At 43.0% G+C, this 19,805-nt stretch overlaps 3 protein-coding genes across 5 annotated transcripts in view; 2 read left to right on the top strand and 1 right to left on the bottom strand.

Moving 5' to 3' along the window:
* Positions 1-489: 489 nt before the first annotated feature.
* On the top strand, positions 490-11,068 carry tarbp1 (TAR (HIV-1) RNA binding protein 1). Its single transcript, XM_086045212.1, has 29 exons — positions 490-1,493; positions 1,737-1,843; positions 1,942-2,005; positions 2,106-2,254; positions 2,336-2,388; positions 2,485-2,582; positions 2,668-2,803; positions 2,885-2,981; positions 3,687-3,776; positions 3,870-4,011; positions 4,089-4,337; positions 4,451-4,548; positions 4,622-4,759; positions 4,826-5,049; positions 5,130-5,370; positions 5,443-5,631; positions 5,706-5,905; positions 5,979-6,050; positions 6,299-6,419; positions 6,649-6,756; positions 6,836-6,985; positions 7,340-7,426; positions 7,508-7,713; positions 7,786-7,867; positions 7,940-8,105; positions 8,193-8,378; positions 8,471-8,595; positions 8,937-9,073; positions 10,619-11,068. Exons 1-29 carry the CDS (start codon positions 587-589, stop codon positions 10,776-10,778), a joined length of 4,782 nt encoding a protein of 1,593 aa, XP_085901338.1. The 5' UTR covers positions 490-586; the 3' UTR covers positions 10,779-11,068.
* Positions 11,069-11,393: 325 nt separating this feature from the next.
* On the top strand, positions 11,394-14,989 carry LOC147139783 (5-hydroxytryptamine receptor 1D). Its single transcript, XM_086045215.1, has 3 exons — positions 11,394-12,380; positions 12,982-13,142; positions 13,214-14,989. The coding sequence occupies exons 1-3, from the start codon at positions 12,224-12,226 to the stop codon at positions 14,405-14,407; spliced, it is 1,512 nt and encodes a 503-aa protein (XP_085901341.1). The 5' UTR covers positions 11,394-12,223; the 3' UTR covers positions 14,408-14,989.
* The window catches only part of slc35f3b (solute carrier family 35 member F3b), a 43,099-nt gene continuing 38,201 nt past the window's right edge, over positions 14,908-19,805 (bottom strand). For 2 of the 3 annotated variants that reach the window (XM_086045213.1, XM_086045214.1), the window contains 4 exons: positions 19,023-19,148; positions 17,980-18,172; positions 17,810-17,899; positions 14,908-17,493 (listed from right to left, as the gene is read on the bottom strand). In XM_086045213.1, coding sequence (XP_085901339.1) covers positions 17,252-17,493; positions 17,810-17,899; positions 17,980-18,172; positions 19,023-19,148 — 651 coding nt within the window. In that variant the 3' untranslated portion in view covers positions 14,908-17,251. The remainder of the gene's footprint in view (positions 17,494-17,809; positions 17,900-17,979; positions 18,173-19,022; positions 19,149-19,805) is intronic. The other variant, XR_015088650.1, reaches the window with a different exon arrangement.

Below are 19,805 nucleotides of genomic sequence, written 5' to 3'. Positions count from 1 at the left end.
CTAAAAAACAATTCTGAATAAGGTTATTCTTTGTCTATGTTGATCTGATTTTTTTTTCTTTGTTGCCACCTTTAATTTAAGAAGGATAATGCAGAGGTGTGCTAATAACAATTTTATAGACTATTTATTGTGGTGGCGCAGAGTTGGGGGTAAGAAGTATTTTCTACTTTATTTGCTCCTTCCCGGTGGCTGGGTTGGGTGGGGGCGGGAGCGTAACAAAATAATTTAGCATTAGTCTAATTCAAAAGACGTGTACCTCATGTTGTTGTGTATGTGTACATCACGCGTTATGCGTTACAAACAAAATTCTGAAGAGTCTGTTTCTTACATTTTCCCCATCATTCAATAATATTATTTTGACTATTGTCCGTGCTATTTGAGCAAAAAAAAAACAAACAGAACAGTACTGGTATATGTGTGTTTTTGTGCTGTAGCTTGAAATCCGACAACCTCTCGCGAGGCTTTGTGATGACGTTTACGGAAGTTTACGAACATCCTGATTGTAAACGTGCCGCGAGAAAATCCAGTTGGAGAAGTTTGGGTTTTTTTTTGGAACGTACTATTTAGTTAATAATACATCTTGATCATGTTAGGGTTAACTACAATGAATTCCGTTTTAATGAACGCAATCTTGTCTACTTCTCCTAACTACGAGATTCTGTTTGACTCCCTGTGCTGGCCAGCCGACGTGTTGCCGGAGATGGAGCGCGTTGAGGCGCTGACAGCTCTCATAGAAGGACTCGAGCAAATTGCCGTCCAGTCACAAACAAGTTCGTCGACAAACGCAAAAAGACAATGTATACTAGATAAAACAGAATCTATCATTTGGACGCATTGCTTGCCTCTTCTCTCCAGGATATCAGCAGAAACGGAGGGTGTGCGGTGTAGGGAGTGTACAGCAGCTGTCTGCAGACTTGTGGCCATCTGTGTCCGGTTATGTGACCCGGCTGTGGCGGGCCGAGCCGCACTGGCGGTCCTGCCTTCGCTCCGGCTGTCAGAGGAGGACCGACCCGCCGTGGAGAGACTCAGCGTGGAGGTGGCCAGTGAAGTCCTGGCTGTCCTCCTTCCTTGTTTAACAGGAGACGAACAGCTCACGTCGAGCATTCTGTCATGCGTCTTCTCGGGCATTAAAACTCTACCAGACGGGTTGCTCTCCCGGGTCACCGTCCGGCTCATGTTGGCCCTGCTGGGCTGTTGCAATAATGCAATGCACATCAACATCCTCAAAAAGACTTTGAGCGAGCTGTGCACCTGGCACGCATCGGAGCGCACACCTGCAGTAACTGAACGAACACTGCTATGTTTGACCTCCCTGTCAGACCACCTGCTGGCACATACTGAGCCAGACCCTCGGCCCTGTATCCACTTCTGGTGGGTGGTTCAGGACGGACTTATCCACAGAGACGGCGTGTCCCGTAAGAGGGCACTTTACCTGCTCAAAAGGTGTGTGGCAACGTCTCAGGAGCAGGGAGTCGACTGTCCTTCACAACAAGGTATTATGCTCACAGATATGGAAAGCCATTTATAATTTAACCAATATTCTACAAATCTTAATGTCGAATGACTTCCACTACTGTATGACATTTCTGCACATAGGACAGCTTTGCCATACTAAAAGGACATTTACATGCTACTAGTAGTGAGGCAAAACTAACTGGTGGGCATTTGGAGTATACAACTGGTGGCCACTGGTGCATGACACTTGCCAACACTTTCTTTCATCCTCATTATTGAAGGGAATGGTGAGAACATCTTGTTCAAATGGACAACCAAAAGCAGCAAGATGCTCAGAGAGTTCTGGGAGGATTATGTGCTGGTGATGGAGACGTTGGAGGAAAATCAGGTCAAAACCCCATTCTGACGATGATGATTCAGTTCAAGGTTCATCGCCACTCGAATAGTACTGCTTAGATAATGGTGTGGGTTCTTCTTTGTATGCAGGTCCATGTTGTCCGCCCAGTTCTGAACAGAATAGACTCTCTTATCCAAACTACAGCTAATGAAGGTATTTATGTTTGATCTTTAAAATGATTGTTTGCTTCCAAGTAAACAAAGCTATGACGCCACATCAAATGTGTACTAACTATACTGTCTTGTCTTTGTAGGTCAGGCTCTCTTCCACCCATCATGGCTGCTGTGTGTGTACCAACGGATGTTTCACAGTGAGAATAAAACCTTAATGCGAGCGGGGGTGTGTCACCTGCTCGAACTTAAAGTCCTCCAACAGACGGCCTTTGCTTCAGCTTTTTCTCAGGTGAACATCCATGCGTACTTCATTTGGCTTGACTTGACTACTGCTTCATTCATGGTTAAACTCATCTAATCTGCTCTCTAGTTTGTTGTTGGGCCCTTTATGGACGTTCTGTCAGAAATGTCACTCTACTGCAAGTGAGATTCTAAACTCATCAAGGAATATGTTTAAATTACGTTACATTGGTTTATCATGAAAAGTCTGATCTAATTAACTGTTGTAATTTTCTCCAGGGCTGGTGGCCAGCGTATTGGGGAGTGTCCCGAGCTGGCAGTTAAACTCCAAATCTTCCTGAAGAACTTCTTCAGCAGCCTCCCAACAGAGGACAGAGGTACAAACAAACACTTACCAGTAAGCTTTTTCTCAGCTATAAAAAAAATACCTTTTTTTCTGTTAAAATTGTGTCTGCCTTTCAGGCCACGTCCTGCTGCAGATGATCCAGCAGCTTGGAGCTAAGCACTGGTGTGCAGTGCCCCTCCTTTTCATCTCTCAGGCTCTGTCCAAACTTGCTCCAAACCCAATATTGGCGATTGATGGGCTCACCGCCCTCAGGTCTGAACCACATTATGAAGGAAAGTACTACTTTTAAGGCTGAAGTGAACATTAATTGCATGCTTGGTCTGCCACACACAGGGAGGTGCTGCGCTGCACCATGATCACACATCAAGTCCTCCTGAGAGGCGCTGCTCAGTGCTTCTTGTTGAAGAGCGCCCTCTGTCTCATAGATGTGGTAAGCAAATTCAATTTGTAGTGTATATCCCATTCAGGGGGGGTGAGCAAGCATACTCCAACTAGTTACAAAAATAACCAACCGTGTATTGTTTTTGTAATGTGGGAGGAATCCGGAGTACCGAGAGAAAACCTACTCAAGCATGATGATAGCATGCAGACTCCACAAAGGCCCAAGCGAAGATTCGCTGTAAAATTGCAAAACTCTAGATGCATGTTTTATTCTCCTTGTTGTTGAAAGTTATCAATTTCATTGATTTTTAGCCTATACTGAAAAAAAATGATTGTTGCATTTACTCAATTTTATTTTGTCGAGTGGTTGCACAAAATAAAGTCATCTGTACCCAGATACATTTTTAAAGTAGATGTTTAGTCAGCTTGAAAAAAAAAATCTCTCTGGAATCAGATGATTTTATTTCGTGCAACTTGACGAAATAAAATTGAGTAAATGATGCACAGCATTTTTTTCAGTGTATAAAGTCACCAATCATGGCTATTTACAGTCCAAATGTATATTTTATTCTCCTTTTTGTTGAAAGTTTTAAAATGCATTGATGTTTAGCCTCACCAATAATGACTACTTTCATAAAATCCACCACGTACACAAAAAGTTATTTAATCAGTCAGTGGTCAGGCATATATAACTGACTTGCGCTGTGACATTTCTGAGGTGTCATATCATCTTGCTGTATTAACATACTTTCAGAGCACAGTGACCCTCGATGACATCTTTACCTTCCTGGCGAATTTCCGGGCAGATGAGTCTCTTTGTCGAGGCACGGCACTCTGGAATGAGGTATGCTGTGTTGTTTTTGCTAAACTAGTCAACTTGAGCTGCACACGCCAGGTTATTTAACAAACCTGTCGCCACCTCGTGTGCCTTTTGGAGGTGTGTGTCTGGCTCTCAGGCAATGAGGGCAGTTTTAAGATGATGCCAAGTGATGGAGATGGTGCTGCCTCAAGCAAGGAAACCATAAAAGCATATGTTCAAGGCAAAATACACGAGTTTCTAAGTGTTCCAGTATGCAATGGTAAGCTTGGAAGGAAACAAGTTTTTCAAAGAATTTGCTTTGGGTTTTTTTTTTTAATTAGTTAATATGCTATGCAGGTCAGACACAGAGCTTGTCTGATCCCAAAGAGGCAGACAAGTTGGCCAGGTCCATTCTGCTGTTCAGTGACATTGAGAGGAGTCAACCTGCATCAAAGATTGGTGACAACCTCCAGTTGTTAATGTCTCCTCTGGTGGACACTCTGAGCCGGGTTGGCACCAACATCTACATGCCCGTGAAGAAGAGTGACAAGAGCCTTCAGCTTGTCCTCCGACTGCTCCAGCTCAGAGAAACACCAAAAGCCAATGGTTTGTGTAACAATGGTGATTCATACAGATGTTTAGTCCACCGTCATAATGAGAAATAAATTACTTGAATTGCATACAACTACAAGAACAATCAATCTTGGTTTTTTTTCCAGTGGATGAAGTGACAACTGCTTTGGAGAGGCTCATTTTTCAGTGTATGGATTCAATGCAGGAATTTATCATGAGGCGTCTGTGTGGGGAACTGCTAGAGGTATACAGCGCACGCCACACAACATAAAAACCCTTGTTGATTTGATCGATGATGTTTGTTTTGTTTGGTGCAGTTGTGTGACGTGGAGCGGGCCGAGCTGTATTTGTGTGTCTTGAAGCAGCTGTCCATGCACTGTTCTACAATTCAACAAGCTTGCTTTCCTAAACTCATCAAGTACAGTCTCAGCATCCTGCAAGAACCAACCCAGCAGGTTGGAAGCAAAGTATTATTGCTAGCTTTCAACATATTCAGATATTCATCATTCATTTTTCTGTAGTTTCCCTCAATGGCAAGCCAGGTGGCCAAAGCAGTTGCTATGGCATCTCTTGCCATGGTATGTCACCTAATGGAGCAGCAGACAATCGGCCCAGACACGTTTTCTCTTCTAAAACAACTGAACGAGCACTTCTACAGGCCAGCGCTGTCTCCCTGGCAAAGTCATTCACCTCTGGGACGCTTCAATGAGAGGCTCCTGAAACCTCACACAGCCGACAGCTTGAGGTCAGTGACTAAGAGAGTCTGAAAACGCTGTCGAACACTCTTGCCTGTCATGTTAAAGTGCCACAGCCATTCCTTTTCAGTAATGAAGGTGGGCAAGGCCCTCCCCTGCAGGACTGGGGTCGCACAGCTGCCCACTTCATGCGGGATCAGTGGGTTTGCCTGAGTTTCCTTATAAAAACACGCGGCCTTCGGGATTCCGAGCACCCCGGAAACACAGAGACTGTCGTAGCCGCGCTGAACTGCTGCGTGGACGCTCTAGCTCTGCTGCCCAGTGACCTGGCGCTGCCTGTTCTCGCCTTCATGGAGGCGGTGTTGCCACAAGTGAGTGTCTGTGCGTTTGAGTTTAGACAGGAAGATGATGTCTGGTGTTAAAGCGTGACGCTGTGATCTCAGTTAGTGCGTGAAGATGAGGCCCTCTGCGTGGAAGCTGTGAGTCGGACGTGGGAGCTGGTGCGTGGGCTCAGCAATAACGCCCATGACTTCTGGCCCGCCCTCAAAGCCTTCATCTCAGCGGCTTTCCACCGAACCCTGCTGCTGCTCACAGACACTCAAGCCCCGGTGCTGACGACAACCGTGAAACAGGTCATCGGCACGAATACAGTAGTTCCAATACTTTGTCGATTCGTTCATGAGGTAATATTGACATTTTTGTGCAGATTGCTGCTGAGATCACGGAGCTGTCGGAGACCAAGAATGGAGTCTTTAGTGTCCTGCTGCAACACTGTTGTCACACATGGTTGCCTGCTAGTCAACAATGCAGTAACCAAGACGACGGCATTTTCTCCGGTGTTTTTAGCCATATCAATATCATTGCTGAGGGCTGCGTTTATGGCCCGGTGTTCAGGAGAGATCAACGGTACTGAAGACAATCTACCAGTGCTTTGTTGTTTCTTTTTTTCAGTGCTTAATTTACTGTTTTGCTTCCATAGGCTTGTTCAAGATGTCCAGGCATACGTGGAGCAACTTGGTGCAGTGTGCGCCACCAACACTGTGGTCGCCAGGTGAGCTGCTGCCTTTTTGTGACTACAGATGATTTATCGGTTAATTTATAAATTAGTGACCTTAAGTTGTTGAATTTTCCCAATAGTCGTCTGCTCAACTAGTTTGCTGTGTCAAAGGACTAAAACTTGAAATTTAATGGAAGTCTGATTTCAGAAAATCATAATTTGATGTGGGAACTTTGTAAATATTTTGTGTGTGTGTGTGTGTGTTATGAACAATATGTTCAACAAAAGCTTTTGTCTTCCAGTGACAACAGAGATGACCAGCTACCTCGCATGTGCACCTTGGCTTTCCTCAGTCGCCTGGATCCTTCTAACAATCTGCACGAACGACTGATGGAGCAGCTTGTTGTCACTCTCTTAGAAAAGGTGACTTACTTAACTTAGCAAAACGTAACATTAACTCAAAATTCAGTCATAATGGCTAGATCTATTGTCATACATACAGTGTAGTGTAGAAGTGTAATATATTGTGGTTCATCTCGCAACAAACAAAGAACTGTTATCGTTGCCCAGCTAATCAAACGTTTTATTTGAAACCAGCAAATAACAAAACAAAACAGTTTTTGTCATATCTCCTGTCAAACCTTCTTTCCAGGATAAGAACATGTCAAAATCATTGCGTATCTCGAGTAACTCGCTACAGCACCGTGTGAAAAACCGAGTATGGCAAACACTGCTAATGATGCTGCCCAAACTCAAAGAGGTAAGTCACTGACACTTTAATCATTACACCTGCAGTCAGGCAAAGAATAACATCTTACCCTCTTTGTAATTCCACACAGGAGTTTGTGGCCTCTATATTGAGTAGTATCTTTGAGGCTGGCTTCTGTAGTAACCAGGCTTCAGTCAAGTACCTAATTGAGTGGACGATGCTTCTGATCCTTGTCCGTTACCCACAACAAATAGACAGCTTTTGGGCCTGCTTCAACATGGTGAGCTTGCACATTTTTTTTAGACTTACGTCTTTGATATTTGACGAAAACTCCCATGTTCTACAGTGAGTGCTGATAACTTGATTCTTTGATTTAAAAAAAAAAATCCCATTTAACAATGGGAATAGAGTAGGAAAAACACAAAACCCACAAAAAACTTTTTTTTTTTTTTTTATAATAAACTTTCTACATGGTAATCAAAAAGAACACGAAATTCTCTCTGTCCTCTATTGTCTTGGTTTACTGTGTTGTTCTCATATGTTGAAATAATGACCGGGTTGCAATGTGGTGTAAATGCAGCCAAAAGAAACGGTTTATAGTAAAATAGCATTCATTTCTGTGCTTTTGGTGCAGCATCATGAAGGAACCAAGACTGGCATCTGCACCTTCCTGGCAGTCCTAGTGCATTTCGCCATCATCATTCCCACCCTGAACAATCCAGTAAGACTTCTTCAAAATGTTACTTTTAGATGTGAAATCACTTTTTAGTCCTTATGATATGTATTTCCCTTTGTCATTAAGGATATGCATTTGGCAAAAGCATTGGACATCACCCTTCAGTGGTGTTTCCATCACAACTTTAGTGTGCGTCTCTATGCCCTGCTGGCTTTGAAGCGGGTTTGGAACTTGGTAGAGGTCCGAGGAGAGAAGACAGTTGATGGTTTAAGGGGGCTGTCTGCTGTGGTTAAGGCCTGTCTGCACCAGACTGAGGCCTTGAAGAATACTGGGTGGGAATACGACACTACACTAGCTGGAAAGCATCGATGCAGTGTGCTATAAAGATGTCTGCTCACTTTTAGGAATGCTAACAAAAACTGGACCAGGATTCAAGAGCACTTCTTCTTTGGTGCCTTTCATCCAATCAGGGATTACAGCATTGAGGTAAGTGAAAAATGATGCTATGTTATTATCCATGTAAATAACAACACTTAATTGTTTCTTTTTTTTTCCTAGACGATATTCTACACTTTTCCGAGTCTTTCAGGGTTGGCTGATGATGAGTGGATTCCCCCCTGGAAGCTGGAGAAGCTGTCCTGCTTTTTTCAGACGCCTCCTTTGAGGAACCCCAGTCCTGACCTGAGCCAGCTCCAGCCCGGAGACTGGATCCAGCAGGATAAAAGTACAGTCACACATGCCACTAGGCCACTTGAATCTAATGTGATGATTTTCGCTTTTCGTGGAATCGTCATGATTTCATCCCTCCCAGGTGACGAGGACAAAGAGGAGCGCTGGGCAGAGGTGCAGAAGAAAATAACCCCCTGGTGTTTGGACATCCAGGCGCAGGACCCGGATCTTCAGCTGGTTCTGCAGCAAAGAGCGGCTCGCCTCGGCAAACAGCATGGTGCTCTGCTGGTGGTCGCCTCACTCATTGACAAACCCACTAACCTTGGAGGTCGTCATGTCGTGTCGCTAAGACAACGCAGCTCGATAATCGGCAGCTCTGAGATTAACACCACCAAAATGTATATGTTTGTGCGGTTGTAGGTCTGTGCCGGACCTGTGAGATCTTCGGTGCCAGTGCGTTGGTGCTAGACAACCTCCGCCATATCACCGACAAACACTTTCAGTCACTCAGTGTCTCATCTGAACTTTGGCTTCCTCTCTTGGAGGTAACGTGAATTACATTTTACTCCACTAGTCCTGATATTCTACTTTACCGTACTTTGTCGACCGAGAGACACACTCCTTGGTCACTACATAAGTGCACCATCAAATGACATACAATACAAAAGCAGTATCGAAAATGTATCTATTTCGTAATATGTTTAGAGTTTTAGTTTGCAGTGGTGTTTTGCCTTGTGCTGAGAGTGATTTCTAATATTTTGGTTACCTCCTTTGGCTACAAAAAAGTGATGGAAACACAAGGATAAAGGTTTACTTTTTGGGCGTTTGTCTTTTTTTTTTTTTTTTTTGTGCTCCTCAATATACTGCATGTATATTTGCTCATTAGGTAAAGCCCTTGGAGTTGGCAGACTTCCTGCAGGTAAAGAAGAGTCAGGGCTACTGCATTGTTGGTGTGGAGCAGACCTCCAACAGTCAGAGCCTTCAGGACTACCACTTTCCCGAGAAGACTCTGCTACTTCTTGGGTACGACCTATGACAATTCAATATAAAGCCCAATTTCAGATTGGTAGAATATACAATTGTTTGCATTTCAATAGTTGTAGTTCACATTCACACAGTTGCATAATGTAGACTTCAATTAACCCAACCAATTTTTGCAATGTAGGAGAAAAACTGGAGTAGCAAAGGTGAGGCTAAAAACTATAAACTACCCCTTTTTAAGTCATATAGACACGCTCAGCTATTTTGATGCCTAAATGGCTTGCTCTACAAATCAAAATTGATGGCAAATGGCAAGAGAGCAGAATTTGGGGCAAGACCATTGTGTGGAGCAAAACTGCAGACGTTTGTCATATCTGCAAGGATTAGCATAGCAGTCCCAGGTTATGCCATGCAATTTAAGTAGCTAATGATCCGGCCTACGCACAGTGAGCACAAGACAACCCAGATTTACTGTTAAAACTGAATTCAACCATCACCTTGTCAAATAGTGTATTTCTGTCAGCTACAGCCCCTTCACATTCACCTCGGAGTTTTACGCAGATAAATATATGAGCCGGTGAGGCTATTTAATTATAACTCACCTGTTTCCCAGTGGAGCCCTTCACTCTTGGTGCTTCTGTCAGAACATGTTTGCTGTGTAATTGGCTCTCCCTCAGGGTAGCAGAGCAGAAAATGTTGACAGCAGCTGGGACCTTCATCTACTATAATGTTATTTGGGCATGAAGGATCGGAAACATGCACATAGTCTTATCATTCAGTTATTAGGCTCTTTACACCAGTTGACATAACTTCAATCACATACAGTTTTGGACACTATAATTCCTTCTTCGTTTGAAAGAAAGCAGCAACAGTGACTCTTGAGATGTTCTGTTTTGTTGTGATTCTCTTTTAATTGGAGCAATCTTTTCACCCAATTGCACTCAGGATAAATAGAGATCATTAAATTGTCAGTTCCTGCTGTGTTGTGCCCTCTGTAGACTTATTGGAGGCTACCCTCATTACGCCTTTACATGCACTGGGTGCGACCTTACTACTATAGGTTCCGTACACCTGTACAATCCGGTGAGCCTCCTCAATACATTACAACTCCATAATGCCCAACTTTGTTGTGTAATATCACTAAAACGCATCATTACCTAAGAGTGCTTACTGGCTTTGGTGGACGCATCCTCCCAGATGTCATCACTGTCTCTTGTGAAGAGTAATCAACTTCTGATTGAGCACAGCACTTCAGGAAATGAATTAACTTGGCAATTTACGGCTCATTCATCAAACTGAATGGGCAGTAGTGTATAGCATCATCATATAGAATGAAAACTACAGTTAAGAAGCTTGATTGAAAGTGTTGCCGCATTGCTATGCATAAATATTGTATCTCATTTAGGTATTAATAAGTGAAATACAATACAGATTTTATTATTGTACACTTGAAAGGAACAAATGCAGGAGTAGTTTGATTTTTATATAGTAGCTCAACGTGCTTTCAAGGACATTATATATAATGTATCCTAAATGTGTACGGTTAAAAAACTGGCTCAGACTTAAAGATTGTGTCTGTCGTCGTAGCAACGAACGAGAAGGCATCCCCGCCAACTTGCTCCAGCTGCTGGACGTGTGCGTGGAGATCCCTCAGCAAGGGGTCATCCGTTCACTCAACGTGCATGTGAGCGCTGCCCTTCTGATCTGGGAGTACACTCGCCAGCGCCTCGTCAGCACCTCCAGTTAATACAAGGCACAACATGGCTGAAGAACCAAACCACCTGACATCCGTTACTAAGGTGTTTGCTTGTTATCAGTCGCCAAATATAGCGGTTCAATTCTGGACGCAAACCACAGTTCAAACACATCAGCCTGTTCATCATGTAAATGTGTTTGTGGTCTTTGTGCGCGTTACATTTCTGGTGCCTTAATGGTTCATGAAATGGAGATCAACACTGCTTATTCCATTCAGATATTCCTCTGAGTATCATGTTGGAATAATAAAACCACTCTGTGCCTGCAAAGGAGCAACAGCAATTCAATTTTTTACTGTGTTATCCACTGAGGCAATTACTTTTTGACTCACAGGGACTTTAAAAAACAATGTGAAAAATATGCTGCGCTCAAAGAGCATTCATCATTGTCTTGATATTTTGATATAAAACAGTGCCACTGGGTAAACTCTGAAATATTAATGTGATCAAAAACAATTGTTGTTGTTTTTTTCCTGGTCCCTTTCACTTTCTGTGTTCCTCATTAGGGTCATGGGTGAGCTGGAGCCTATCCCAGCTGACTTAGTGCAAGAGGCAGCGTAGACTTCCTGGACTCATCGAAAGCCATTAGCAGGGCATTCATATTCACTCATATATATTAGTATTTAGTCGGGGGATTTTCTAGTCTTAACACAAAAATATTACTTTTTTAACTTGACTAACAAAATACAATTGTGTGGCGAGGCAAAAATATGAATCACAAAGTCAATATTTCATTTTTAGTTAGATTTAAGTGTTAAATATATTTTTACTATATTGGAAGACTGCACGGTGGACATGACCTTTTTTAGTTTGCGGGTTTGAATCCGGGCTCCAGCCATCCTTTGTGAAGTTTTTTTGTGTACTCCCTTCGCTTGTGTCGGTTCTGTCCGGGTGCTCTGACTTCCCAGCCCCAATTCTCGTAAACTTAGGTCTGAATGTGAGTGTGAATGCGTGTTTACTGGATATGCATGCCTTGTACTTGACTGTCCACCAGTCCTGTATATAGGCTTCAGCTCACACATGAGGATAAGCAGGATAGAAAATAGATGGATGAATGGACAGACAAATATATTGAGTTATTAGTGAGAGTAGACAATGCAGTTTTGTGGAACCAGGGAGCAAGAAAAATATTTTCTGTGAAATGCTTTAGTATATTAAGCTATGTTAATTATAAATATTGTAGGCTATATACATTTCAAGTAGGACGTTTGAGTAAATAAAAGTTACCTTGAATCTTGTGTGTACTAGCTATACTTAACAGGCAAAATATGTTTGAAGTTGATGCAATCCATCCTCCCTTGGATTCTAAATTCAGTGGGAGGAAGAAGATGACCCGCCCCCAAATGAGGGCGATAGTGAGTAAATGCAAACCAGATGAAGTTCAGTGTACTATTTGTGAATATTTTCGTGGATAAAGTGCATTTCATTGAGGCGGGGAATGGACGTCCTGCAAGGCAGCTGGCCAGGTCCGGGCTGTATGCGAGCGGCGGCCGTCAACTCAAGCCGAACGGATGATTCAGAGAACGGCGTGCCCACACGGATAGAGTCGCTGCTGGTGGTGCTCGTGGTAGTGATGTGTCTCGGCTCGGTCACAGGTAGCACATATCCTGATTGTATTTATTCTACTTTCACGTGTAACAATGCCACACTACCAAAATTACAATCGTATATTGTCTTAATTTAAGAGACTAATTCCGTTTAGGAAAATATATATATTATGCTCCTCCCATTTATGAATGGATGTAGCCTACTGGTTAATAAATATGAAACATTTTTACCCTACTGTAGTTGGTTTAAGACATTTTTAGTCTCAGTTTTTTACCTGGTAGGTAAAGGAAATCGGTATAGCCTACCATAAAAAGATTTTCTCAATGTTATGGTGTAACCCACTAAAGCGGTTTTCCGGTTGTTTTACTCTTCTCTATAGTTAAATGAATGATACTTCTGCAATACTATCAGTCGAAGCTAAACATTTATATTTGTAAAGCCAGGTTTCTTTTTTTTACCTACATGATGTGCCTGAGCTATTTCCAAATGAGAAAATTACATTTTTAGTTGCAAAAGGTGTATTAAAAAAAACAAAAAACATTCTGTATCCTTTACAACCAAACAAATGGGTCAGTGTTAGCCTGAAAAGTCTGGTATCGACAATGGCAACTTGCTTGTCCAACCACTGCGACGTGTGTTTTTGTGTAGGTAACCTTCTTGTCATTATCCTCGTGGCAGCCACCAAGACTCTCCACCAGGTGACATCGGTGTTGGTCATGAATTTGGCCATCAGTGACCTCCTGGTGGGCCTCGGCGTCATGCCCTTTGTTGCTTTGTCCATCGTCAAGCCTGGATGGGGCGAATGTATGGTAAGAATTTTTGGGGGACTCACAGCTTTCTTATGATTTCATCCATTCTTTTTTTTTTCCTCCTATGACAGAACCTGTGTCTATTTGTGGCCTACACCTCCTCTGTCTACAGCACAGTATCTGTTCTAACACTGGCTGCCATCGCTTTAGACCGCTACCACTCCATCATGGACTGCCTGCGCTACAGCTCCCGCTGCACCCTGTGGAGGATGTGCTCGGTGGTTGCGTGGATCTGGCTGCAGGCCATGGCAACCAGTTGCCCGCCGCTGCTTGGCTGGAGCTCTGTAGCCTATGTTGCTCCTGTGTACAGTTGTGCAGTGGACTGGGCCAGCAGTCCCAGCTACACGGCCACCATGACCACCCTCTCCTACCTCATGCCTGCCATCATCATCCTTGTATGTTACCTGAACATCGTCAGGGTGGCCCGCAACCACGCCAAGAGGATTCACATTTTGGAGGAGTCGGTTCAACGCAGTAGGGATCCAAACTCCATGTTCCCTCCTTCTTTGCACGGCACCTCTGCACTGGTCTGTCATCTAAGTGGACAGTATGTGTCTGAGTTTGGGTCTGCTCATGCAACTTCGTCCAGAGGGGTCTTCTCCATGTTATCATCCCCCCAGTCCCTGCAGGAGTTGCAGCAGCACCATCAAGGAGTTGCTCGCCTCTTTCTGGTCGTCTTAGCCTTCTTCCTGTGCTGGACCCCTTACATCGGGGTTGCTCTCATTCAGGGCACAGAAGCAGCAATCTCTGGTGAAAGCTCCTTGATGCCTCCCTCCGCTTTGACCATCTCTTACTTTCTGGTGCTGCTCAACTCCGACTTCAACCCTCTGCTCTACGCTCTGCTCAGCAAGCGATTCCAAGCAGCTCTGCGGGGGCTGAGGCAGAAGCTGAGAGCTGGAACGGGGAGCGTTGTCAGAATGAGAGAGGAGATGGACCCCGCCAGCCTCACCACCCTCCCTCCAGGACCGAACGCCACCTCACAGTATTGCTCTCCAGTTTTCACCATCAGTACTGACTTTAAGCATCATTCCAGTGAAAATGTATGCCAAGTGTGTCTCCATGAAGAAGCCACCCCATCCTGCGCCTCTTGGCAAGACCCCTGTGGTGGCAGGAGGGTGGATTGCCTGCAGGTGCCCTGTAGGCCACAAGAGGGCGGCAGGCTACCATTTTCTGCTTTGACTCTGGCGCCAACGGCCACTTTTGTCTATGGCCAGATTACAGTGAAGGTAGAGCATGCCCCATCCGAAAACCTACTTATCACATAAACAAAATGGACAAAATCTTTGGGATAGACCTTGTAGTCAGTTAGTTAATCTATCAGGGGTTAAATGGAACAAACTAGTCCCTGGTGAATTGAAGTTTGACATTTTTGGACAATTACCTGCTTTCAACTTTTAGGTGCGTTTTGGGAAGGCCTTTTTCTGATCCAGCGTGAATGTGTTGCTCTGATGTCCAACATTTATGACCTCTGGATTAAGGGACAATAAATACCATGGACTCACTCCTAAATCTCTCAGGTAGTCTTTGCAGAAGAATTTGAAAACTGTAATAGCGCCAGATTGTAGGTGTAAGTTACCATATAGTTCATATACGTAGTCTGATGCTTTCGACAACATCAAACTAAGGTTATGGTTTATGCTAATTATAATACAAACAGTAGATTTCTGCTCTGAAACATCTCACTTAAAGACTTCATCTCTAAACGTTTCCAAAAGTTTCACATTGGCAAGAAGAAACCAAACCTGGACAATGGATGTATTGAAAAGTAATCTTTTATGAAGTATATGTGAATATACTTGAAGACCCCGCCTCCACCACCAGCTCAAATAAAGCCATCATTTAATAATCACACCTCCCATACTCCTTCCTCAAATGTGATAATCATACAGTATGTTGCATCTCAGTGTATAAAATCATCATTCCTTACAAAGGTTTACATTTATGTCTAGCAATAATTCCAGAGGAATACAATATTCTTGTTTATTGTCATTGAGAATGACAATGGGAAACAGTGCTCATGTATGCTGCAGTGAAAACAAAGAGAAGGCAGTGACGTGGTCTCGATAACTGTGATGTCGCCATGGGTCTGCCCTGTCTCAACAGCAGCCAGTTGTATGAAAAAAAAAAAAAAGAAAGGTATGTTAGAGGTGTCCCCAAAAAAATGCAGATGATAACTTGTCTGCAGAAGTCTGTGGTGGCACTGTAAAAAGCAGATTGCACGTAGTGAGGTTCATACATTCACAACAAGGCAGTTTCCAGCTCTTCATTCTAGGCTCAGTTTCATCTCCACTGGTAACTTGCCTCAAGTATCATAAATACAGTAAACAACAAAAAGATAGCTCACGTGTCTCCACGATACACTCACCAGCCACGGCATGAGGTACACACCATCGAATTAGATCCAATGCAAAAGCTGTCTTCAATTACAGTAAATCCTCGAATTGTCGCTTCCCCTCGAATAGATGCGTCCACTGGAATACATTTTTAAAACCTTAAATAGAATCCTCGTTTTATACAAACAGTTAGTAGAAGTAGGTTGCCTTTAACTTTACTGTGACTGCAGTATACGTAATGTGGTCGACGTCTTTATCACATGACACACAACTTGCAGAACAGGCGTGGCATCTGTAAAGTTGAAGTTTACGATGGAGATTAAATAAAGTTCCCTTAAAAATCTTAACACTTATATTAATACTAGCATTGGTCCAACTGAATCAGAATAACAGAAAAATACATAATGCATCATATCGTGTTTTAATGGGCTGTATGTTAGTGGATTACTACATATTGTAAATTTATTTTATGTACAAATGAATATTGGGTTATTTGTGAAAAATAATTGAAATATACTGTACTGTATATATGTAAATTAGTATTTAAAATTGTAAATAAAAACAAAGGGATCTCTAGATCACCTTACACTAAATAGATGCTTGGTAATTAATGCTCCCAGACACTATTCATGTAATACAGTACAGCGATTCTGCCTTTCGAAGAAAATAGTAGCACTGCTTAAAAATGATAAAGATGAAGTTTTACCCCACTGTAAACTACAACCACGATAATAAACATGTTTTTTGATACCTCTTAGTTACTGTCAATCTTTGATACAACTCCTGGATTGGATCTCATTCGATTGTGCATTGTGTGCCTAATGAAGTGTCCAGTAAGTGGATAAGTAGAACACTTATCTATCAACTGCATATAAAAATGAGATAGTAGTTGAAATTTGTTCCATTTAACTTAACAGTATATGAGTTAAATGACAGAAATCCAAAGGGGGGCTCAATGTAGTCCTGTGTTCACAGTGAATCTAATTGCTTTCAACCTAAGGTCACAATACTCAAACTACTAAAACCTTAAGCAAGTTAGCTGAACTGAAAACGGTTTCACTTCATGACAATCCAAGCTAATCATGCATTGCACATGTTACTTTTCAGAGCTCTCGACTGGACTGCCAGCCAGAACGGCGGGTGTCGCCACTTCCACTTTGAGAGTAGCCCCGGGAGAGCACATGAGTGCAGGGGGCCAATCAGAGTGGTCCAAAAAAGGCTTTGGGTGGCGCGAGGTGCAGAAAACAGCATGTTGAGCTCACACTGAGCCTCGCGTGTCCACACGGGCCTGTTCACACCACATGAGCACATCAGGTCGGAAGGTGTGAACTACGAGCTGTTATATGCAGTGCAAAGGAGGAAGGAATCTGTCATGACACCTGAGAGATGCCACTCGCGGCTTCCCGTTATTTTGCAGGCATTCAGCATTTGTAGGCATTCTTCTTTGGATTGTTAAGCATGTGTTTTGTCTTAAAGCCAGTCAAGTCCACATGGTACTGACTTTCTTCCCCAATCAAGTTGGCAAGTCTTCCCAGACGAAGGACGTGGTGAGCATTGGAAAAATTGACTACAGGTACAGCTGTAACTTTGCAATACCTGATTATATTTAAGTATAGAGGGTACATCCGATTTGAGTCCGTGCATCATCTCAATGATGGTAGACAATCTCTCTTCCTGGTCCAAATTTTACAGATGAAAGTTCACATCTAAGGAGGCTGCGTCAATGGAGGCCATTAAAACATCCCACCCACTGTGACTCAGATCACATGGTCCCAGTCAGCGTGAAAATGTGGACATGGAGGTCCTGGCTCGGCCCCTCCAGTTGAGCCCTGTGGACGCCCCCGCCTCGGCGCCGCCCTCGGCCGGCTCGTCGCGTTTGCGCAGCTTGGTGCTGAGGCGGATGATGCACTGGTCCCAGTCCTCTGGAAGGAGCAGCATGAGAAAGCCCAGACAGATGATGGAGACGGCGATGAGGCGCACCGTGTTGAAATTAATCTCACACGTGTAGAAGTCCACCACTGGTAAGGTGAGGAGGGAAAAAAAACAATAATGAGTCATTTGGAAATGTTTCGGTAATTTGATGTAAAGTGCAGTCAAAATGTATACTAATGTAGCTGCGGGCATAGAGCAACCTCAAATATTTAGGAGTGGAAATTATTCAACTTGAAAGAATAATAAAAGAATGAATCTTAAGTAAAGATCATGTCAGTTTCAGTACTGTGTTGACATTAAAACCTCGAAGGACTTTTATGCATTTTCAAGGCCAAAATGTTCTCTGGAGTCCTCACTCTACTATTAAATGATGACATACTTGATTTATACTAAGACACTTACTGGCATTGACAGGAACACTTAGGACGATGCCGAGGGAGATTGATGTTGGATACGTTATGGCAATGCCGAAGTTGACCAGGATGTTGAAAGCTGCATGAAGAATCCGAATGAGAGCAGCCGTATTACGGTAAAGCACGATAACAGATGACAAGACCAGTGCATTTATTTACCAAAAAGCAGGGCTGCAACCCCACACAGGTAACCCCAGGGAATGTCACCTGGCGATTCAATGTACTCCACTCGGGTAAAATAGAGCACGACGGGCACAATGCTGATAAAAACAAAGTTGGCACCTCCCACAATGGTGAGAAAAAGTGCAGCCTCCCCGAATTTGGCACTGCCTAGGACCATCTTGAAGAGAACCTGGCAGGAAGGAGAGAAGTTTCTCATGAATGCACACAATGTGACCTCCTGTGGCACAGCATAGAGGATGACCTTCATTAAATGCAAATCATTACGTACACCAGCACTGAAACTTGCTTTAATAGTCAGCCAACTTTTAGAGATACATGAATATAAAAACAATATTCCATGTTCAATTTCCCACACCAAGGAAATTAATTTGTTAAGGGTTTGCGATTGCTTGTTTATCTATTTTCTATTGTCAATCCCAACCTTTATTAAAAATTTTATACTCTTTCTAATAGAATACTATTGATTGCAAGATTTGTTCTATTCAATTATTCTATTCTATAATGAGTGTTGAAAAATATCCCTTTACGGTATAAGGGGTGCTTAAATGTATTACTGCAAGGTTTCTGGGGAACAGATTCCTTCTTTAATGAGCTAAACCCTTTGAGGGGGGCGGGGGCAGTGTACTTTGAAAAATTATTTGGCAGACATGTGAATTGAAGTCAATATAAGGGGGAGGATCTGGTGTCTGCATTAGTCTCCAAATATATATATATTTTTTTTGTGCATATAAGGCAGCTACTTATACGGAGAATGATGAAATTGTACCTCATTTGAGCAGTTTATTTGATTTTATTTAGCTTCATGGCATAAAAAAAAAACCCCAGCTCTTATGTTTTTGTAGTGCACTTCTACACCACAGGTAAACCACAATAATGCACACAACATATTGTTCAGTGTAACATGCCAAGTTTCTATGGAAAAAAATATTTGATAACTGATACACTTCCTATAGTGGAACTCATTAGATTGTACAGGTGTACCTAATGAAATGTCCATTCATTGTGTATTGCAATACCACCTTGTATAGTGCAGACATGGACGCTGAAGTAACGACCAGAGTGATGCCAATGACCGAGTGACTGTGGAAGCCATCAGCGTAGGTCATCATGACGATGCCTGCAATGGCCAAGATGGCCGCCACTATCTGTAAACAGAGGAGGACTATTAACAACATGGTGTTCACAGCACGGTGACTTTTTGACCGCTGCTGCAGATGGCCTCCTCTTTGTTGTGCTCTAATTGATGCATGAGCTTTATTTCAAAGTCAGCAGATGAAGCTCCTGCGGTCTTAGTAGTTGATTGTTTCGCATTGATTTCCACTGCAAGCCATCACGCCAAAAGCAGGAAGCACACCGTCCTCAAAAAAACCTCAAAGTAGCGCACTATAAATCCAAGATCGTATGTTTGTACAGGCCACAAGGTTATAAGGATAGCAAGCAGGCATGGGTCCAGTTTAGTGGATGACTTGTGCATTGAGGAGGTGTCAGGAAAATAAATGGGCAGTGTGTTTGGCGTGGCAACTTTGACAAAACGGTTCTCTCAGCACTGCAGGCCGCCTGTCAGTCAAGACGGAGGGTTGTTGCTAACTGCAAGGTCAACAACCTCATACTTTAATATAGTACTTTATTTTGTTTTTTTAGACTTGTCAGCACAGCATCTGGGGGATGAAACGGGCTAGGGTCATGACTCCATCCAAGCCTGCCCGCACAGGTGGACTAATTCATGTTTATTTATAGTGTATATTAACTGTATGTATGAACCACTGTAATGTAATGAAACTTTGACATTTCTTTTGTCAACT

Source organism: Filicampus tigris, chromosome 11, assembly GCF_054856515.1.
Source record: "Filicampus tigris isolate MCC_2025a chromosome 11, RoL_Ftig_1.0, whole genome shotgun sequence".
NCBI lineage: Eukaryota > Metazoa > Chordata > Actinopteri > Syngnathiformes > Syngnathidae > Filicampus > Filicampus tigris.
Note: the sequence above shows the minus strand (reverse complement) of the source record. Positions and strands in the feature narration are given on the sequence as shown.